This window comes from Mesocricetus auratus, unplaced genomic scaffold (genome assembly GCF_017639785.1).
Source record: "Mesocricetus auratus isolate SY011 unplaced genomic scaffold, BCM_Maur_2.0 Super-Scaffold_100003, whole genome shotgun sequence".
NCBI lineage: Eukaryota > Metazoa > Chordata > Mammalia > Rodentia > Cricetidae > Mesocricetus > Mesocricetus auratus.
In genome coordinates this window covers 48,814,931-48,835,800 of record NW_024429188.1, presented here as the reverse complement: position 1 = coordinate 48,835,800, position 20,870 = coordinate 48,814,931, and the positions used below count along the sequence as shown (strand labels likewise).

At 42.8% G+C, this 20,870-nt stretch overlaps 1 protein-coding gene across 2 annotated transcripts in view; it reads left to right on the top strand.

The window, feature by feature from the left end:
* The window catches only part of Hdac8 (histone deacetylase 8), a 226,750-nt gene extending 206,765 nt beyond the window's left edge, over positions 1 to 19,985 (top strand). Inside the window, exons 11-12 of one of the 2 annotated variants that reach the window (XM_021233603.2) lie at positions 1,660 to 1,754; positions 19,448 to 19,985. In XM_021233603.2, the coding sequence (XP_021089262.1) occupies positions 1,660 to 1,727 (68 nt within the window). In that variant the 3' untranslated portion in view covers positions 1,728 to 1,754; positions 19,448 to 19,985. The remainder of the gene's footprint in view (positions 1 to 1,659; positions 1,755 to 19,447) is intronic. The other variant, XM_005081213.4, reaches the window with a different exon arrangement.
* The last annotated feature ends 885 nt before the right edge of the window (positions 19,986 to 20,870 follow it).

Here is a 20,870-nt window from a genome sequence, read left to right as displayed (position 1 = left end):
TCTGAATCAGTTAAATTTTAAAGCGCACTTTAAAGCTCAACTCCATCAAGTTATTTCTGAACCTCCCACGTGTCTGGTGTCATGAGCTCTAGGAGTGGCTGAAAGACATGATCTCTGCTTCCAGTGAATAATGGAGAAATCTGGATGAAAGCACAAAACTGAACCCCCTTGGATGGATGAGGAGACTGTGTGGGGCTGACACTGCGTAGAAGCAACTGGAGGATTTGACTAGAGCAGAGCCGAGGTGTGAATGGTCTGCAAGGGAATCTCAGAGCCATGATAGCAGAGCTGACTGGACTGAATTGCAGATTGAATAGATCACATACAAAAAAGTGGAGGCCTCCTAGATTCTGGAATTTGAATATAACGTGACATAGTGATGTTTGAAATGGCTCATGATGGTGTAGTCTAAAAGTGAGCACCTGTATGAACCCAGACTAAAACTGAGAAGGGCTATGTAAAGAGTGTCAGCAGCCCTTGGAGGTAGGTCATTTATAGAGAGGATCAAGGATAAGGGAAGAAGGAAAGTGAGTCTGGGATTTCCTAAGTAGACATAAGCTAGGACCTGGAAGCTGCCAGTGGAAGGGGCCTACACACACCCACGCTTAAAATACCTTATTCTGTTCATAACATTTTCTGTTTCAATATACTGAATTTGAGGCATAATGTTAATTCTGTCTAGTATTTTTATGTGGAAAAAATTGTTACAGTCAACTACAAAGAATTTTTTGGAAACACTTTGGTAAGGCAAGTATTACATGTTAAATAAAAAAATCACAAAATAATTTAAGGCCACAGAGTCTCAATTATACAAATATATGTAATGAATGTGTGAGTATGTGGCTATGCACAGAAAAACATTCCAAAGAAATGATAGCAGTAGTTATCTTCAGTGATAACTTTTTTGAGACAGTGTTTCACTGTGTAGCACAGGCCGACCTCAAACTCATGATCCTCCTGCCTCAGCCTCCTCAGTGTTAGGATTACAGGCAAGTGCCACAGTGTGCAGCTACCTTCATCTTCAATGATATTTCGCCAAAGCACTTTAACAGTCATTACCAAGCATTAAAATTATGGGTAATTTTTCTTTCATTTTCATTCTTTTCTATATTTTTCCAAGTTTCTAGCATGAATATATATTGTTTCATAGTCAGAAAAAGTAACATGTTTTTTGTTTAAAGAAAACGACCATGGGAAAAGGAGGGAGGGAGCTCAGTAGCAGAGCAGTTCTGTCCAAAAAGTCAGCAAAAACTTCAGTCCTTAGTTTTAGATCTTCTTTTCTAATCCCAGATTATAAAATATGGCTACCACCCTACAGGCCATTTCAAAAATGGGCTAGGGGGTGAGTATTTTAAATGTTTCAGGTGCCATTTTCTCTAGGAATTCTAGGGTGCTCCATCTATCTTGAAAACCAGATCATCCTTTGTCTTACAGTGTAAAGCCTCTTTTGTCCTGCAAAAGGGTAGAAAATCCAATGTTTCCTTTTCCAAAATTCCCGTACCCTCTAAAGCAGCTCTTCTAGTCTCTCTGGGTTTTATCTTCTGTTCCACTGATCTGTGAGTCTATCCCTCAATGGTCATGAGTACCATGGCTATATAATAAGTCCTGGAATCAGGTAGAATGATTCCTCATAGTTTCTTCTTTTCAAAATCATTTTAGGTAAAGGCCAGATGTTGTGGTGTACACCTGCAACCCGAGCACTGCTGAGGCTGAGGCAGGAGTGTTGATGATACAGTGCCAGCATTTGCTACAAAGTAAGACCACATCTCAACAATGAAATTCCTTAGGGTTGATCAAATGTCTCAGTAGGTTAAGATTGTTGCCACTGAGCTTGATGACCTGAATTCATCCCTGTGACCCACAGGTCTACCGAAATGGATGACTGTCTCCTACAAGTAATCCTGACCTCCACGAACACATATATCATGCATGTGCACACTAGATAAATACATGTAAACAAAATGTAAGCTAAAGCAGTTATTTTGCTTTTCCATGTGAACTTTAGAATAACCTTGTCTAATTCTATAAAGTAATTTTGGTAAGATTTAGAAAGGACTCATGTTAAGCCTGTACTTCTTTTGAATATAATTGACATCTTTACTATGCTGAGTCTTGCAACCTATAAATATGGCATGTCTCAGCTTTTAGATTTAGATTTTCTTCCCCCTTCGTGAATTTTGCAGTGCTGCGGATTGAAGTTTATGCCTGCTTTATACATGCAAGAGCAAACACTATACCACAGAGCTACAGCTTTGGCCATGGCCACGTTTACTTTATTTTGAGACAGAATATTTCTAGGTTACCCAAGCAGGCCTTAGCTTCAATCCTCCTGCCTCAGCCTCCCACATACCTGGGATTACAGGTGTGAGCCACCATATGCAGCTATGTTTTTATCTTCTTCATTAACATTTTGTAACATGTAGCAATGTAAGATGTAGCAATTCAAAATGTGTATGCTTCAAGCGTCAGTATCTTGGAATACATGAAGAAAAACTGATCTGGTTGTACAGGAAATAGAAGATCCATCACTAAGGCTAGGAAGGTAGCCCAGCAGTAGAGTTGCTTGCCTAACATGTGTAAAGTCTTGATTCAACCCTCATTTCAGCAAAGGAAAAAAGCATGATTAGAGTTAGAAACTTCATCATCCCTTTCTCATCAACCAGTTTAGTAGACAGAAAAGAGCTAGGATATAGAAGAGCTCAACAGTACTACCGATTATTAGGCTTTAACTGACATTTATAGGCTACTCCAAACAACACCAGAATACACATATTTTTGAGTACTAAAGGAACATATACCAAGATAGGACCATATGCTCAGCCATAAAACTAATCTCAACCAGCTGAAAATAATTGAAAGTACATAGAATGTATTTTGTAACCAAAATAGTATCAAGATAGAAATTATAAACCTCTTGCAAAAGAAAACTTCAGGCCCACATAGCTTCACTGGATGATTCTAATTCTGCTGAAATGAAGAATTAATACCAAATCTATATTATCTTTTGCAGAAAATAGAAAAGAAAATGTTGGTTGTTGCTGCTGCTGTTGTTTGTGCTTTTTGAGGCCAATGCCCTGTCTCAGTCTGTGAGAGAGAGACTGAGACGTGTGTACGTGGCCATGTGTGTGAGTGCAGGCACATGTGCCACAGCACACATCTGAAGGTCAAGGGGCATCTTATTTGAGACAGGGTCTCTGTTCATGACTGCATATGCCAGGCTAGCTGGCCTTTGAGTTTCCAGGAATCCTGTCTCCACCTTCCACCTCAAGTAGGAGCCTTGGGATTACAGATGTATGCTATGTAGACTCTGGGGATACGAACTGAATTCTCAAGACTGTGCTAAGTAAGTGTCTTACATGCTGTGCCTTCTATCTAGCCCAAGGACACGTTTTACTATGTAGTCCTGGCTGTCGTAGAACTCTCTATGTACTCTAGACTGACCTGGAATTTGTGGTAGTCCTCTCGCCTCTGCCTCATGAGAGTTTACGTTACAGGCATATGCCACTGTATCTCCCTGCCTCAACTTAACAGGGGAAAATGTTTTTTTAAAAGTTTTGCTATTTGATACTGAATGATGAAATGGACTGTTTTCCCTCAAGGCTCCAGAGCAAGGCAAGGATGTCTAATCTTCCCACTCTTATTCAAGATAGTACTGGAATTCCTAGCCAGTACAATAAGACAAGAAAAGGAAATTTTAAAGATAAGAAAGGGAAAAATAACATTATTTCTATTTAATTATCAAATGACTTATATCAAAAATCTAAAGGAATTTGTCAAGAAAATACCTAGACCCTCCCCCATGGGGAGCGAAGTGGGGATTGGGTGGGTTTTGGGGGGATTGGAGGAGGGGAGGAAGAGGGAGCTGGGATTGACATGTGAAACAAGCTTGTTTCTAATTTAAATTAAAAAATCAAAAAAAGAAAATACCCAGAACAATAAAAAATATAACTCCATTCAGTCATTTATAAAACAAGAAGTACTGAGCCAACCATGGTGGCTCACCCTTGTAATCCCAGATACTGAGGCAGTTTGAGGCAAATAATCTACCACTGAGTGAACTATAGCTCCAGAACTTTTTTTCACTCTTTATTGAGGTAGGGTCTGTATTAGTCAGAGTTCTCTAAAGGATCAGAGCTTAGCTTATAGAATCAAACACACACACACACACACGTATATATGTATGTATGAAGGGAGTTTATTAGAGTGGTTTACAAGCTGTGGTACAACTAGTCCCTCAGTGACTGTCTAGCAATGGAAGGTCCAAGAATCCAGTAGTTGTTGAGTTCATGAGATCGGATGTCTTGGCCAGTATTCCGTGTCCTCCAGATTCCTGAAAAAGTAGGCTCTAAAGCCAGTGAAGAAATGAACTTTCTAGGGAGAGAGAACAGGCAGGCGAAGAGATGGAGCCTCCTTCTTCCATGCCCTTTGTATAGGCTGCCAGCAGAAGATGTGATCCAGATAAAAGTGGGATCTTTGTACCTCAAATGATCTGGATTAAAGGTGGACTTTCCTATCATCCCACCTTAAATATATAGACTAGAAATGGATATTAATGGATCTTCGCATTTCAAATTATTTAATTAAGAAAAAACCGTCACTAGTGTGCCCATCCACTTGGGTTTTAGTTATTTCCAGGTGTAGCTAAGTTGACAATGAAGAATAGCCATCACAGGGTCATATTAAATTGCCCAAACTAAACTTGAACTTCCTATGTAGCCCAAGCAAGCCTTGAATTTACAATCCTCCTGTCTTGGCCTACACCAGTGCTGGAATTATAGACTAGACTGACCTGGAGTTTGTTGTAATACTGACCTATGCCACCAAGGCCTATCTTCTACTGAAATATTTTTAGGTCTAATTCCCTAAAAAAATAATGTAATCAAACTCACAGCCTTCCTGTCTCAGGCTCCTCAGTGCTGGGGTTACAGGCCTGCACCACATTTGCTCCTGCTCTTTACTACTGATGTAGTAGTAAGTAGGTCTCCTTAGTACTCAACACAAGTGGAAGAGGAGGCAAGATACTGCTAGGCTAATTTTCTATTTCAACTTTTCCTTCCTCAGTAAGTATACATTAGGTGTTAAGCTGTGCCAAAAGCTGCCCTAGTTATGTGGACTAGGAAAAATAAAAACTTTGCCTCTCATAGAGCTTCTATTCTACTGAAACGGATACACTAAGAGCAAACAAGCACATATCTAGTGTTGATTACTGGTTAATTCAAAGGAACACCATTATAGACAGTGCTCACTAAAAGTCTTTCTGAGGAAATGGTATTTGAGAATCGCAGAGTTTAATGAAGTGAGGGAAATTTTACAAAGTGAGGTGAAGAATATTCTAGGTGAAAGGAAAAGCAGATCCATGGAAGGGGTGGTTTTAGTGTGTTTATTGTATACGTTCTAGTATATATTAAAAGTACAGATATCACATGATACTTCTTTAAGTTAAAAGCATTTTAGTATGGCCGGGCTGTGGTTGCACACCTTTAATCTCAGAGCTTGGCAGGCAGAGGCAGGAGGATCTCTGTGAGTTCAAGGCCAGCCTAGTTGTCAGTCTTGGCGACAGGTACCTTTACTTGCTGAGCTTTTGAATTTCATAGGTATTATTCCTTGTGATGAATCTATTTTAAAATAAGTTTATATAAGAAAGGTTTCTATTGTGGTATGTAAATAGGGTAAAACTCTTGGCAGTGTTGAAGTTTGAGAAGAACAACTGTCTCTGGAGTATTTATTTGTCCCATTCAGTAGGTGAGAAAACCAAGGCTTTCAGAGGTTAATCGCCTTGTACAAGGCCACACAAGAGGAAAGTAGGGGGATAAGATTCCACCTTGAAAGATGAGGATTCTGCCCAAAGTTAGAGGAGGAAATAGTCATTTTTTTCTTGTGCCTGGTGAAGCTGACTATCGCACAAAACGAATAAAAAATTTTTTCAAGAGCAGCCGGCAGCCCCAATATGTTTAAACATTTTTGTGTTTGTTTTCCCAAAGCACATGCCTAAAGCAGTGATACTGCACTCATCTTCCTCCAGCTCCTAGTGCTAAAATGATCGAGGAGCAAAAGGAAGGTACGCAGTTATTAGAGAAAATAAGGTAAGCCTCTCAGGGTTCTGGAATGTCTAACTGTTGACAACTTTTGGTCTCCTTGGGCTCTTTAACCATCTGAGGTGGGGAGCTGTCTAGAGCCCAGCACCAAGTCCAGCAGCACTGAGGGGTCATTTGATTGCAGAGTTAGCCGGCCCTGCCCAGGTGCAACTGCTACAGGATTCTCTGCAAAGTTGCAGCAGACTCCACAGACAGACAGCTCCACACACTCCTCCACTTTACCTGGATGGGGACATTCCCACAACACAGTCACCAAAATGTCTCAACCTTTTGGCAACAGGAAGCATCTTTATGGCTCCTGCTTTGCCACATCCTTCTGCCCCTTTGCAGCTCCAAGCATGTTTTGGAGGGGGATTTCATAAAGATTTCTAAATTGAGTTAGAATTTCAAGTCTATTGTGACATGCAAATTAGTCCTGCTTGCCCGTTGGCAGCAAAGCAGCTGAAGTGCCTAGAGACGGGCCATAAAATGAAAACATCAAAGTGATTAAATGTGCCCGAAGAGCATAATTGAGTGCATGAATAAGAGAAAATAAAACAAATTGATTTTCTCCAGTGCCAGAAAAACAGAATAATTGAGAACAAAATAATAGACTTTGAAGTAATCAAAGTGAGGGATGCACCATAGTGACACAGAAACAGCCAGTTGTGGGAAAGATTTATTGTGTTTCTGTTATCATTTTTACAACTTTAATTTCATTAGCTAATAAATACAAATCAATTGAAAAATCAGTCAACCAGAGAGGAAGCAGTCCCAAGCCAGGGTTTTTATTCACATCTCTAAAACAGACTGAGGCGGTGATCCTTAATCCACTTTCTTATGTGTGTGCACATGCGCACACATAGGAACAAACGCACACACACACACACTGCAAGCAGAGCAAGTTCTGGAAAGCCTCATTCGGAGGTGGTGACTGGCTGCCTCTTCTGCCTGTCACTTGCCACATGTAGTTTACAGATCCAGCCATCAAAGGGGTAACTTTTATGCTCCACCAAGATCTCCATCAGAAAGAATGGCCTGAGTATAAGCATCTTGGTTTACAAAGATGACATTTTCAGGACAGACCACACCTGTGATTTTGCCTTGTATCCTATGACTTCATTTGGTGGTGGTGGTGGTGGCAGCTATGAGTCACAACTTCAGCAGGAGTACCTGTCACTCTTGCGATACTGCTGAGAGTATGTGTCTTGCTGCCTCCATCCCCCCCAAAAAGAACCAGTGGCACTGAAATCTAATCTAAAATTGAGAGGACCATGCAAGACTGTGCCACCCCTTTGGCATCCAGTTTGGTGACTATGATGCTGGGCAAGACCAAGGGAGGGAAGCTAGATGGAGGTAGACTTCTCATGTTGAAACTGACAGTAGAGCATCAGGGACAGCAAGCCATGCTGGGACCAGGTGCTGGAAGATCACAGAGTAAACATGAGACTGCTTAGAAACTATTTTTATGGCTCCTCCAAGAAAAGAATCCCTCCACCCCACTCCTCAGCTGTTCAGAGCTCAGTGGCCCTTCAAGATCCACAGCATGGCTGATGTGACCTGAATTGTGGATTTTCCTTTATAGGCCTTTGAGCTACTCTGGCAGTGGGTGGGACTTCCAGATGTTCATGACACACCCTATCTTCAAGGCTCCATAGTTAGCAGCCATGCCTTTGGCTCTAGTAAAGGTCTTGGGACCACTGGAACTGTTAACCAGGGTGTGCAAGAGTTGTTGGCGGTGCTGAGACTGTCACTACTTGCTGGCCACCATGGGATGGCATGGATAATACACTGTGCCTGGCAGACCATTCCATCCCCTTGAATACATCTTCTAGGAAGCACCAAGATACTCAAGAGGGTCTCATACTTTCTAGTAGCATGCAAGGCCTAACTGGGATATGCCTTGAAGTGAGTAGTAGATATTAATATTTTGTACAAGACAGCAAAAGTTTGTCTCCAGTTCAAGCTGAAAAATCTCAGCTTCCATTTCCCACTGGTGTTTGGGTGGAGCAAATCATTTTGAAACTCTAAAGCATTATACAGATGTAAAGCTAAATTATCCTTCCTACTTCTGTTATTCCCATTATCCTTGATTTCCAGCACAGAATTTTTGTCTGGAAAAAAAATGTGGAGAAGGCATATTGACAAAAGAACCTGGGAGCTGTGACTCCCAAATGCCTGGGAGGCAATCACCCAGCCTGATTGACAGCTGCTAAGGCCAGCTCCACTAGCTGCCTGGCAGGCACGCAGCCCACTCCTGTGATGTCACCTCTACAGTTACTTGTGCCCATCCCTCCACATGGAGCCAGCAGATTTAGGCACAGGAGGGGAGAAAAAATGAATCATAGGCTATTTTAGAAATTGCTTCGATTCCATTTGAGCCTGCAGTGGGGCCTTGCAAGCTGAGCAGAGGGCCCTAAGCCACAGGGTAATGTGCTTTAAGTGCTGATAGCCTGGAAATGCCAGAAGCCTGGTGGGATTAATCTACAACCCCAGGTTCTAATTCAGGTGAGAGAAAGACAAACGGTAATTGGAGGTTCTACAGAATTGTCATTGAAAGGTTTCCTGATGACAGGAAAGACTGACATTCCAAGGCATGCAATACAGTTGACAGTCGCCAGCTAAACATTAAATCAGCCATCCATGTCAGCAACATGCTCAAGGCTGGATAGAATTCCTTTGGACTGGGCCAGGCATGGTATTTCTCATCCTAGCACTCAGGAGGCTGAGACAAGAAGATTGCTCAAGGCCAGTCTCAGCTACTCAGTGTGTACTCTTGAGCTACAAAGTGATGCCATCTCAAAAGAGGATGGAGAGGTGACTCAGCAGTAATAATTTTCTTTTAAGAAATGATAAGTAAGAACTGTTGGGCTGCTATTGCCCCCAGTTAAAAGCAAGGCCCTCACAACTCTGTCATCAACTAGAAAGCTCCTTCTAGATCATACAAGCACCCCATAAAATCCCAACCACTTCCTTCTTCTCCTTGCCCTTCATCCTGAGCTCTGGCCACAAAAACCTTGGGATTGTCTTTATACTTGCTACTATGTTCCTGCTGTCTGCAACATTTTTCCCTTTTGCCCTTCCTGATGCCATCTGCTGTGAGACCTTCTGTGCCCTTTCTGCCCTGAGTACTATACATATGCTTATCAGGTAGCCCTGCTGCTGTAGATGGTGATGTCCTACACATCACTGCACTGAGAGCTCCTAAAAGGCAAGAAATGTACCTTGCTCTTCTCTGTGACTGGAACTGAGTATAGAGGACATTGTTAGCCAAGTAAAGGTGTGTGCATTAAATGCACAGAGCAGTGGACCACAATGGACTGAGGGAGACAAATAGGTAAGGAGAGGTGATTCCTGATGGCTGCAGAACAGCCTGGATAACAACTTCCCAGGAACCATGCCTATGATTATTTCTCCCTTGAGCCTTGTGCTCCTCTATTTGAAAGATGACTGCCAAAACATTTTTAATTGTAATAGTTTTTTTTTTAATTTTATTTTCCAGTTTAAATTTAGATAAGAATCAAGGTTGCTTCACAAGTCAGTTCCAGGTCCCTCTCCCATTCCCTCCCTTCCTCCCGTGCCCTCCCACCCCCCCCCGTTATCCTCTCATTTCTCCAGGGAGGGTGAGGCCCTCCATGGGGGTGTCCATAGTGTGTCATTTCATATAGGGCAGGGCCTAGACCCTTTCCCAAGAGTTCTGGGTGAGAGTGCACCTCACATTGTTCTATTGGAGTCCAAAGTCCGTGTGTATACTTGGGATGGGTACTGATCTGCTGCCCAAGGCTCAATAGATTCCCTAGGCCTCTTCACTGACACCCAGATTCAGGGGGTCTTGATCAGTCCCATGCTGGCTTCCCAGGCTAATGCCTGGGATTCAAGAGTTAACCTTTGTCTGGTCAGCTGTTTCTGGGGGTTAAACCAGCCCAGTCTTAATCCCTTTGATCATCAGTCCTCCCTCTCTGTTACTGGCTTTCTTGAGTTCAGCTCAGTACTTAACCAAGGGAGTCTGCCTCTTCTTCGATCAGCCACTAAATAAAGTTTCTGTTTCCCAGACTCTCTGGCCATAGGATTGTAGGCTGGCACTCCCCAGATCTATGTCTAAAATCCATATATGAGAGAGTACATGCCATGTTTCTCTTTTTGTGACTGGGTTACCTCACTCAGGATGGTTTCTTCTAGTGTCATCCATTTGCCTGCGAATCTCATGATTCCATTATTTTTTTCTGCTGAATAGTACTCCATTGTGTAGATGTACCACATTTTCTCTATCCACTCTTCAGGTGAGGGACATCTAGGTTGCTTCCACGTTCTGGCAATTACAAATAAAGCTGCTATGAACATAGTGGAACAGACCTCTTTGTTGTATGAATGGGCATCTTTTGGATATATGCCTAAGAGTGGAGTTGCTGGGTCTTGTGGTAGGTTTATTCCCATTTTTCTGAGGAATCTCCACACTGATTTCCGAAGTGGCTGAACCAGTTGGCACTCCCACCAGCAATGGAGGAGTGTCCCCCTTTCACCACATCCTCTCCAGCATAAATTGTCATTGGTGTTTTTGATTTAAGCCATTCTGACAGGGGTGAGATGGTATCTGAGAGTTGTTTTGATTTGCATTTCCCGGATGGCTAAGGATGTTGAGCACTTTCTCAAGTGCCTCTCAGCCATTTTAGACTCCTCTATTGAAAACTCTCTATTTAGTTCTGCAGCCCACTTTTTAATAGGGTCCTTTGGTGTTTTGGAGACTTGCTTCTTGAGTTCTTTGTAAATTTTGGAGATCAACCCTCTGTCAGATGTGGGATTAGTGAATATTTTTTCCCATTCTGTGGGCTGCCTTTTTGTCTTGCTGACTGTGTCCTTTGCCTTACAGAAGCTTCTCAGTTTCAGTAGGTCCCATTTATTAATTGTTGATCTTACTGCCTGTGCAATTGTAATAGTTTTTAAATCTATGTCCAAGATGTAAAAAGTGCAACAAATTTGTTGTTATAGTTTTACTTTTGTTGCCCCTTAGAATAGATAACACCAAAATAGCTATTAAAGTTCAAAAGTGAATAAAGATCAGAAAAATATTCGGTATTTGGTAAAGAGGTTAAGTAGAGAGCTGCCTGTGGTGGTACCTGCAGATTCCAGCATGTAGGAGGCTGAAGCAGGAGAAGCACAGGTTTGAGGCCTGCTGACATTACACAACAAGACCCTGCCTCAAAATAAAAGAGATGTTAAGTAGATATGGCAACCTTCCCAAAAGCACTACTCATATGACAGTAGTTTGAGAAGTATTTTCAACAATACTAAATTCACTTTTCTGTTCCTCTAAGGGACCATTCAGCCTCCAGGGCTTCTAGGTCACTTGGGCATTCCTCCAGCCTGCGAAAATGTTGTCTTTGGAATTATTTGTTGGGTGAGGGAACAGAAAAGGGTAATAAGAGTGAATATAATAAAAGTATACATTATACTCATATGAAAGTGTCACAATGAAGCCGGGAGTAGAGGCCGGCAAGTAACCCATTCTTTGGGGGGTTTTGAGACAGGGTTTCTCTGAGTAACAGTGCTGGCTGTCCTGGAACTCACTTTGTAGACCATGCTGTCCTCAAACTCACAGAGATGTGCCTGCCTCTGCCTCCTGAGTGCTGGGATTAAAGGCATGTACTACCACCCAGCTGAAACCCATTGTTTTGTACAATTAATGTGTGCTAATAAAAAAAGAAGAAGGCTAAAATCTCATTTGCCACTCCCGCCCAAAGTGCTGAGTCACCATTTATTGCCATGTATTTGCTCACCTCAACCATGTGTGTACTAAAGTTCTGATTCGAGCAAGGAAGTAGTTAGTCAGCTGCCCTGCGGTTCTACAGACAGTAGTTCTTTCAGTGACTGGGTCTTGAGCCTGTGCTGTGTGCCAGGCTCTGTACAGGATGCTGACCACAGAGCAGTAAGCATGATGGACACAGCTTGCACCTGCACAGAGCCTGGGAGGAGAGACAGGCTTGACAGCAAGTAAAGAAACACAGATGCTTCTAGTATGCTGAGTGCATCAATGAAAATAAAACAGAACCACATGGTAGAAAGTGACTGGAGTGGCTATTTAACTTGGGTATTCCTAAGGCCTCTCAGAGGTGACTTTTGGGTTGAAACCTGTAGACTCAAGGTAACAGAAGTGATGAGATGGGTCAAAAATTAGACTATCCAAGGACAGCATCCAGAGAGAATGAATGGCAAGTTTGAAGGAGGGGGGATGCCTTGTAAAGGAAGACTCATGTTCAAACCACACAAAGCCCATGTGGGTAGAACTGGTGAGGTCTGACCTCAACAATAATAACATAGCCTGGCTGATACATAGTTGAGTATAGGAGACAGGAAAAGAATCAAGGAGCCAGCTTCAAGAGCTCTCCATGCAAAGGGTAGTATTGGTTCAGAGGTGTAACAGTAGTGAAGGGAGAGGAAGTGCTTGGATTTGTTATCTTTTGGAATTGGAATCCACAGGACTTGATAATGGCTTGAAGAGGAAGGCTGTAAACAGAGGAAGAAATAAAACATCTCTTCAGTGCCATGCCAGAAGAACAAAAACACCAGGGGTCTGTTCTTATATTCTAAGTACTCACTACTGACTACCAGCTCTCTCATTGGATGGCAGAACATTTCCACAACACCGTTCTCTTTAAAAAAACTAATCATAGAAGACAAGTCTCAAACTGGAGAAATATATACACTATATGAAGAACCAGTTTAACAATAAGAAAACAAACAACCCAACTTAGAAGTGGCAAAAGATGTGAAAGAAGCTCGTGAAAGATATACAGATGGCAAGAAATTGTATGGGTAGATGTTCAACATTGTGTGCCACAAAGGAACTGCAAGTTAAGGCAACAAGATATCACTGCACCCTATTAAAATAGATGCTGCCAACACCAAGTAATGGAGGGGACATGAAGTAATAGGACCCCTCAGTCTTTGTTGGGGGTAAAATAGTGCAGCCACTAGGGAGGACAGTTTACCAGTTTGTGTCAAAGCTAAGTAAGCACTCTGCTATACAATTTAGCAATTGTTTCTTGGTATCTAGCCAAAGAAGTTAAAGCTCATGTCCGTAAAGAAACTTGCACATGAATGTTTATGGCAGCTTTATTCATAATCATCCAAACATGGAAGTAAGCAAGATGACTTTCAGTAGCTGAGTGGATCAGTCTAAGTCTGCCAATTGAAAAAAGACTAATGAAAAGGCTTCTTAGCAAGAGACATAGCACAAGAGAACCACTGCATAAATGTTCACTGAGAAACTGGATTGCAAATGAGTCTGTCAATGGTTGTATATCCTGTAATCCCAGGACTTGGGAGGCTGAGGCAAGAGAATCTTCATTTTGAGGCCAGACAGGGCGACATAGCAAGACTTTGTCTCAGAAAACAAAAAGAATCAGTGAATCAAAAAAAAAGGAACCCAGTCCAGCTGGGCATTGGTGGTGCACACCTTTAATCCCAGCACTCGGGAGGCAGAGACAGGTAGATCTCTGTGAGTTCGAGGCCACCCTGGACTACAGAGTGAGTTCCAGGATAGCCTCTAAAACAATACAGAGAAACCCTGTCTTGAAACAACAACAACAAAAAAAGAACCCAGTTCTCCTAAGGTCTTCTTGTATATCAAAGGTGAAGTCTTAGTATAATTAATTATCCAAGCCAAAATATTGAGAAGGAAATGGAACATCCTTGAGTGTAAACTAGAATTTATAAACAGGCAACAATCTACATTTTGCTCCCAAAAGTGATTTGACTCTTCGTGTTCTTTACATTTTTGAGTCACCCACATTTAACACTGTGGGAACTTTGTGTATATTTCTGGCTTCACTTGGGAAATGAAAAACTATAGACACATGGAGCCTATATGGCTGTCTGATAATGAATGGCTAGATCCACTTGGCAAGCATGTTGTTTGCCGAAAATCCTATCCCTCCCATTTTGTCTTACTCTAGGCCAAGCATGGGTTTCCATTCATACTGTTTTAGTTTTCTTTTTTTTTTATATATAGTAGTTGCGCAAAAAGGAAACTGCTTTTGAGACACGGTCTAACTATATATCACTGGTTGCCCTGGAGTTCACTATTTAGATCAGGCTGGCCTCTAATGAGGAGATCTGCCTGATTCTGACCCCCAAGTGTTGGTAAGAAAGGAGTGTTTCACCACACCAAGCAGGAAACTGCTTATTATACTGGTCAGGATTCAAGGAGGGAAAATTATAAAAAGCATCTTAGCAGCCCTAGTTGGATTTTGCTCACATACAATAGATCCTCTGGCTCTCTTGACATTTAGATTTGCCCCCTCTGATCTGAAGTCTAATCTCAAAATGTCTCTGAGTTAGTGCTATTTGCAACTTTCTCTTGCACTGTCTTGCAGGCCTCAAACTGTGTTGGCCTTTAGAATTTTCTCAGGCTACCACCCAATGCTAGAAAAGCTGGACATCAGGAGAAAAACAATGGGCATTATTTAACCTTGCATGTTTATTGTTACCCAAATTCAATGTTGTTCATCATCAACTTTTGGTGGAAATTATTTCTGTTGTTTTACCTAATTGCCTCCAAATGTAATGACAGAGTAAGTCAGGCATAATAGAATACAGCGCCCACCTTTCCTTTCTGTGGTCTTCTGTTACTAAATCACAATGACAGAGTCTTATCCATTCATGTATTCATTTATTCCCCAAGCACTGGCTATGCTTACAGATAGAGGGATCCTTGCTTCAGTAGTGGGATCCCCTGTGGACTGTCCTCAGCAAAGGTCCATATGTATGGTCAGGACCTATGTATGGAGCCCTGTCTAGGATAAGGCTTTAGGCTTTACTCCCAGATGGTCAGGAAATACTGAAATTTCTTGGCTCAAGAAAGGGTGTGGACCACAGTTGGCAGTGACCAAGAAGTAGCCCTATAGTCAAGAGCATCAGTGAAGAAGCTGAGGCAGTGACCTGAGTAAAGTGATGTGACAAAGGTTAAGATAGTATAGTGCAAGAAAAAGGAGACAGAACTCAGACACATCTTGAAGTTAGGTCTGGCAACCCAAAAGACAAAGGGACAGGAAGAATCAAGCACAATCCAAGGATTTTGAGTTACTTTCAATCACCAAAAACATGATCCAAAATAAAAGAAAAAAAACTGCTGAATTTAGCCTCATCAAAATTAACTTTAGCTTTACAAAAGACTTGTTACTAGAATGAAGAGATAAAATATATGCAAATCATACCCAACAACAGATTTGTATCTAAAACATACAAAGAGCTCTCCAAACTCAACAGTAGAAAAAATACCAATTAAAAAATGCCACAATATGGGAGGCTTTCTCAGCCAGGACTCTTGTGGGAGGGCCTATGCCCTGCCCTGGATGAAATGACAGCCACTGGAGATCCCCTCCCAAGGAGGGCCTTACCCTCCCTGGGGATCAGAGTGGAGATTGGGTGGGGGACTGGGGGACCTGGTGGGGAGGGCAGTGGAGGAGGGGAGGGAGAGGGAGCTGGGATTGAATGTGAAACAAGATTGTTTCTAACCTAAATAAAAAATAATTTAAAAATAGGCATAAAACATAAAAACGGATATACAAATAGCAAATTAACACATAAAAGATGTTTAACATCATTAGCTATTAGAAGACATCAAAGTGAGATCACAATGAGATACTACTATATACCCATCAGAATAGGCAAAATAAACAACTCTGCATGCTGGAGATCCCTGGTACGTAAGAATATAAATGGGATTAAAGGTATGCGCCACCACAACTTTTGGTTATTGCTGTTTTCTTTTTTTATTACTTTAATTTTAAATAGCTTGCTTCACATGTCAATCCCAGTTCCCTCTCCCTCCCCTCCTCCAGCACTCCCCCACCATCCCCCCAGCCTCCCACCCTATCCCCACTTCCTTCCACGTAGGAGTTATCTAGAGTCTGTCATTTCACTCAGGGTAGGGTTCAGGCACTCCCCTAAGAGTCCAGGCTGAGAGAGCATCCCTGTTTGTGTTATGGACACACGATGTCTGTTTCTATTCCAGGGATAAACACTGATCCACTGCTCAAGGCCCCATAGGTTGCTGAGGCCTCCTCACTGACACTCACATTCGGGGGTCCAGATCAGTCCCATGCTGGCCTCCCAGCTGTCCGTCTGGGGTCCAAGAGCTCCCCCTTGTTCAGATCGCTGTCTCTGCTGGTTTTGCCAGCCCTTTCTTTGCCAACTTGCTCATCGCTCCTCTCTCTCTGTCACTGGGTTCCTTGGGTTCAGTTCAGTGTTTAACTGTGGGTGTTTGCCTCTGCTTCCATCAGCCACTGGATGAAGGTTCTAGGATGGCATATAGTTTAGACGTTAAGTTCAGTATCAGGAATGGGCATTTAAGGTGGTCTCTCCACTATTGCTGTTTTCTTTTTTTTTTTCTCCAGATTTATTTTGGTAAAAAAAATCCGATATAACCTTTCAAAAATTACATTAATGTTTAACATGCATTCAAATAACTTTCTTTTTTTTCCAGTTTAAATTTAGATAAGAAACGAGGTTGCTTCACAAGTCAGTTCCAGGTCCCGCTCCCATTCCCTCCCCTCCTCCCATGCCATCCCCCCAACCCCCCCACCCGTTATCCCCTCATTCCCCCAGGGAGGGTGAGGCCCTCCATGGGGGTGTCCATAGTCTGTCATTTCATATAGGGCAGGGCCTAGACCCTTCCCCAAGAGTTCAGGGTGAGAGTGCACCTCACATTGTTCTATGGGAGTCCAAAGTCCATGTGTATACTTGGGATGGGTACTGATCTGAAGAACTCAAGAAGCAAGTCTCCAAAACAGCAAAGGACCCAATTAAAAAGTGGGCTGCAGAACTAAATAGAGAGTTTTCAATAGAGGAGTCTAAAATGGCTGAGAGGCACTTGAGAAAGTGCTCCACATCCTTAGCCATCCGGGAAATGCAAATCAAAACAACTCTGAGATACCATCTCACTCCTGTCAGAATGGCTAAAATCAAAAACACCAATGACAATTTATGCTGGAGAGGATGTGGTGAAAGGGGAACACTGCTCCATTGCTGGTGGGAGTGCCAACTGGTTCAGCCACTTTGGAAATCAGTATGGAGATTCCTCAGAAAAATGGGAATAAACCTACCACATGACCCAGCAACTCCACTCTTAGGCATATATCCAAAAGATGCCCATTCATACAACAAAGATGTCTGTTCCACTATGTTCATAGCAGCTTTATTTGTAATAGCCAGAACTTGGAAGCAACCTAGATGTCCCTCACCCGAAGAGTGGATAGAGAAAATGTGGTACATCTACACAATGGAGTACTATTCAGCAGAAAAAAATAATGGAATCATGAGATTCACAGGCAAATGGATGACACTAGAAGAAACCATCCTGAGTGAGGTAACCCAGTCACAAAAAGAGAAACATGGCATGTACTCTCTCATATATGGATTTTAGACATAGATCTGGGGAGTGCCAGCCTACAATCCTATGGCCAGAGAGTCTGGGAAACAGAAACTTCATTTAGTGGCCGGTTAAGTACTGAGCTGAACTCAAGAAAGCCAGTAACAGAGAGGGAGGACTGGTGATCAAAGGGATTAAGACTGGGCTGGTTTAACCCCCAGAAACAGCTGACCAGACAAAGGTTAACTCTTGAATCCCAGGCATCAGCCTGGGAATCCAGCATGGGACTGATCAATACCCCCTGAATTTGGGTGTCAATGAGGAGGCCTAGGCACTATTGCTGTTTTCAAGACAGGGTTTCTCTGTGTAACAACCCTAGCTGTCCTAGAACTAGCTCTGTAGACCATGCTGGTCTCAAACTTACAGAGATCTACCTGTCTCTGCCTCCCAAATGCTTGGATTAAAGCCGTATGCCACCATCGCCTGGCTTATGGAAGTTTCTTGTAAAAATAAGTGTACTTGGGAAGCAGAAGCAGGTAAGAATCCCCATCTGTGTTGCTGTGTGCATGAAATACCTGTTCATGAGGCAGAGGCTGTTCAACCACCACCCACTGAAGGACAACTGAGCTCTTTGACTGTTATGAATAAAGCTTCTAGGAACATTCATATACAGGGTTTTATGTGAACATACTGTACACTTAAATTGTCTTTTTTGAGACAGAGTTTCTCTGTGTAGCCCTGGATGCTTTGGAACTTGCTCTGTAGAGCAAGCTGGCCTTGAACTCAGAGAGATCCATGTGCCTCTGCCTCCCAAGTGCTGGGATTAAAGGTGTGCACCATGACCATCCAGCTCTTATATGGCATTCTTGAATAGACAACACTCTAATGACAGAGAACAACATCAGTAGCTGCAAGGTAGGCAGGAGAATGTGACTGCAAAAGGATGGCGTTGAAGGCTGTGGGGGTTAGGAAACTTCTGTGTAATGAACACATATATGTGTTCAGAATCAGGTCTGTGCATTGAAGAAAGTCAATTTTACTATAGACTAATTTTAAAATTACAAAAGTAAAACTCAATCATAGAACACTTTCCTTGCGTGCATAGGAATCAGGATTTGATCCCCAGCACCAAAAACTAAATAAGATTTTCTTAAGTAGAGAAGCAACTGGTTTTTCCTGAGCACCTCCTTCTCTCCTTCCTCTTCCACTCATCCATCATCCTCCATCTACTGTATGCCTGCTGGTGTGAGGCGCTGTGCTAGATTTTGGAACTTAAATAGAACAGTATTCTTTCTGTTTCGAAGGACAAGCAGGCAGTAGAACTTGGACTCTGGAGTTTCTACTCAAGGAAATGAACCAAAGAGAAGACTGACCAAGGACCAAGTGAACAAACTGATCCCTTTTAGAGCTTCTTCCTGTGTAGTGCTTTTCCAACAGAACTCTTGAGCCTGAGGAAAAGGGAAGGCCCCTTGCTCCATACTGCATAGGTACCCACAAGAGAAAATGCCATGAGGGTTGGGCCCTGCTAAGAGGGACAGAAATGTTGGGTTAGAGGAAGATTTGATGCAGTTAACTGTAACCACTGTAAAGTCTTACATGGACATGCACAAGTGTGTGTGTGTGTGTGTGTGTGTGTGTGTGTGTGTGTGTGTGTGTGTGTGTGTAGGACAACCGTTTGTTTTGTTCATAAATCTGGACAGGTGATGGAGCTACAATCAGCCTCATGGTGGTTCTGGTTTGACCTGGACCCACCCGGTATCAGCAGTCAGCTGGTGATCAAAAATCCTCCTGATTTGTGTATTGCTTTCTAGATGTATCTAAGGGTTATCTAAGCCTTTTGTCCCTCATCATTCAAGGCTTACATAAAAAAGGGTCACCACATTCCCATTCTCAGCAGAACTGGCCCCAAAACATAAATACTTATTTTTCTTCTTCTCAGCTCTCTTCAGTATGTAATTCATATGTTACCTGAATCTGAATTCTGTTTTCTCTCTCCTGTTTGCAGGGAATCTGAAGCATGTGGTCTAGTTGACAGAAAGAGACCAGCTTCCCAGCGCTGGGAATCCGTGCCTATAATGAAGACAGTGTGTTGATGCAAGCAGTTTGTGGAATTTGTGACTGCAGGGGAAATTTGGAAGAAATTACTTCCTGAAATTTTTCAAGGGGCACCAAGTGGCAGCTGGCCTCCTGGGGTGAGGAGGCAGGCACCCCAGAGCCAGGCCTAGGGGGAAGAGCAAGTTATCCAGCATTTAAAGTGTTTATTTTAAAACACACACACACAAATTCAGCTTTCAGTCTTTCAAAATTATTTTTAAGCAAGTTGGGGAGGGGGTATTTTTATCTTCTAAAAGGGGACAAGTCAGAAGCTGCAGGAAAGTGGGGTTGGGTGGGGTTAGCAGACAGGCAGGTTTGGGCCCTGGGGGCCATCTAGGTAGAGCCCTGTGGAGGCGGGCTATCAGCAGACCGGGAGGGAAAGAGGAGTTTACCACTTTTGTTTTAGTGTTCTTCACCCATGTTGTTTTTAATAAAATTTCAAAAACCTAGCTCTGTGCCATTGTCCTCACTGTAAAGTGCTACTGACAGCACACACAGTTCTGAGCTTCTGTCACCAAAGGTCAGAAATGACCCCCTTCCCCAATCTGCCCTGCCAGCCTGACTCACCCTAAAATTTGGACCCTCATAGGGAACTAGTGTGTTCCCTGCCCAGATGACAAGTGCTGTCATGTACTGGGGCCTGTCCACGAAAAAGAAGGTACAGGGCTTATGGGCTCTGTGTCCATGAAAAGGGACCTGTTGCACTCTGAGGAGGAGCTTGCCCTGCCAAGGATTCAGGGGTAGGAGTGCCTGGTCTTGGGGGCATTTCCATGGGTACATTTCCAACCCAAGTGTAGACAGTTGATACGCATGGCCGTTGGTGGCCTGGTGTAAATTGTGAAGATGGTACAACAGCGATGAAAAGACAACTATTCAGCATGATTTTATAACCTGATTGACCAAATACTTATTAGGTTCTTTCAACCGCTGTGGCAAGTCTAAGAGACACAAGCACAGCCCAGTCCTGGCCTTGGGCAAGGGGAAGAAAAAGCAAATACATGCACAAAGCTAGGGCTCACTAAATTGAGAGCAACTGGCACAGCCCAACAGGCCCCCAGCCGCATGTCTGAAAGGTTATTTAACTTGAATTTCCCCAAGCAAGCAAGAGCATTCCACAGAAGGGAGTAAGAAAGTCTTGAGTGTGTCCTGAGCTGGGAATAGCCATGCTTTTATTAAAGAGTGAGGGTGTCTAGTGGACTGCAAGTACCAGTCACTTCAAATGTCCACTATTCTAATTATACACTGGGCTTAAGGCAGTTTGGCTTACACTGAAAAGAACGGGGATTGCAAAGAATTGAAGACTAAGGAGGTGCTGAATGGGCAGGTGCCAAGGT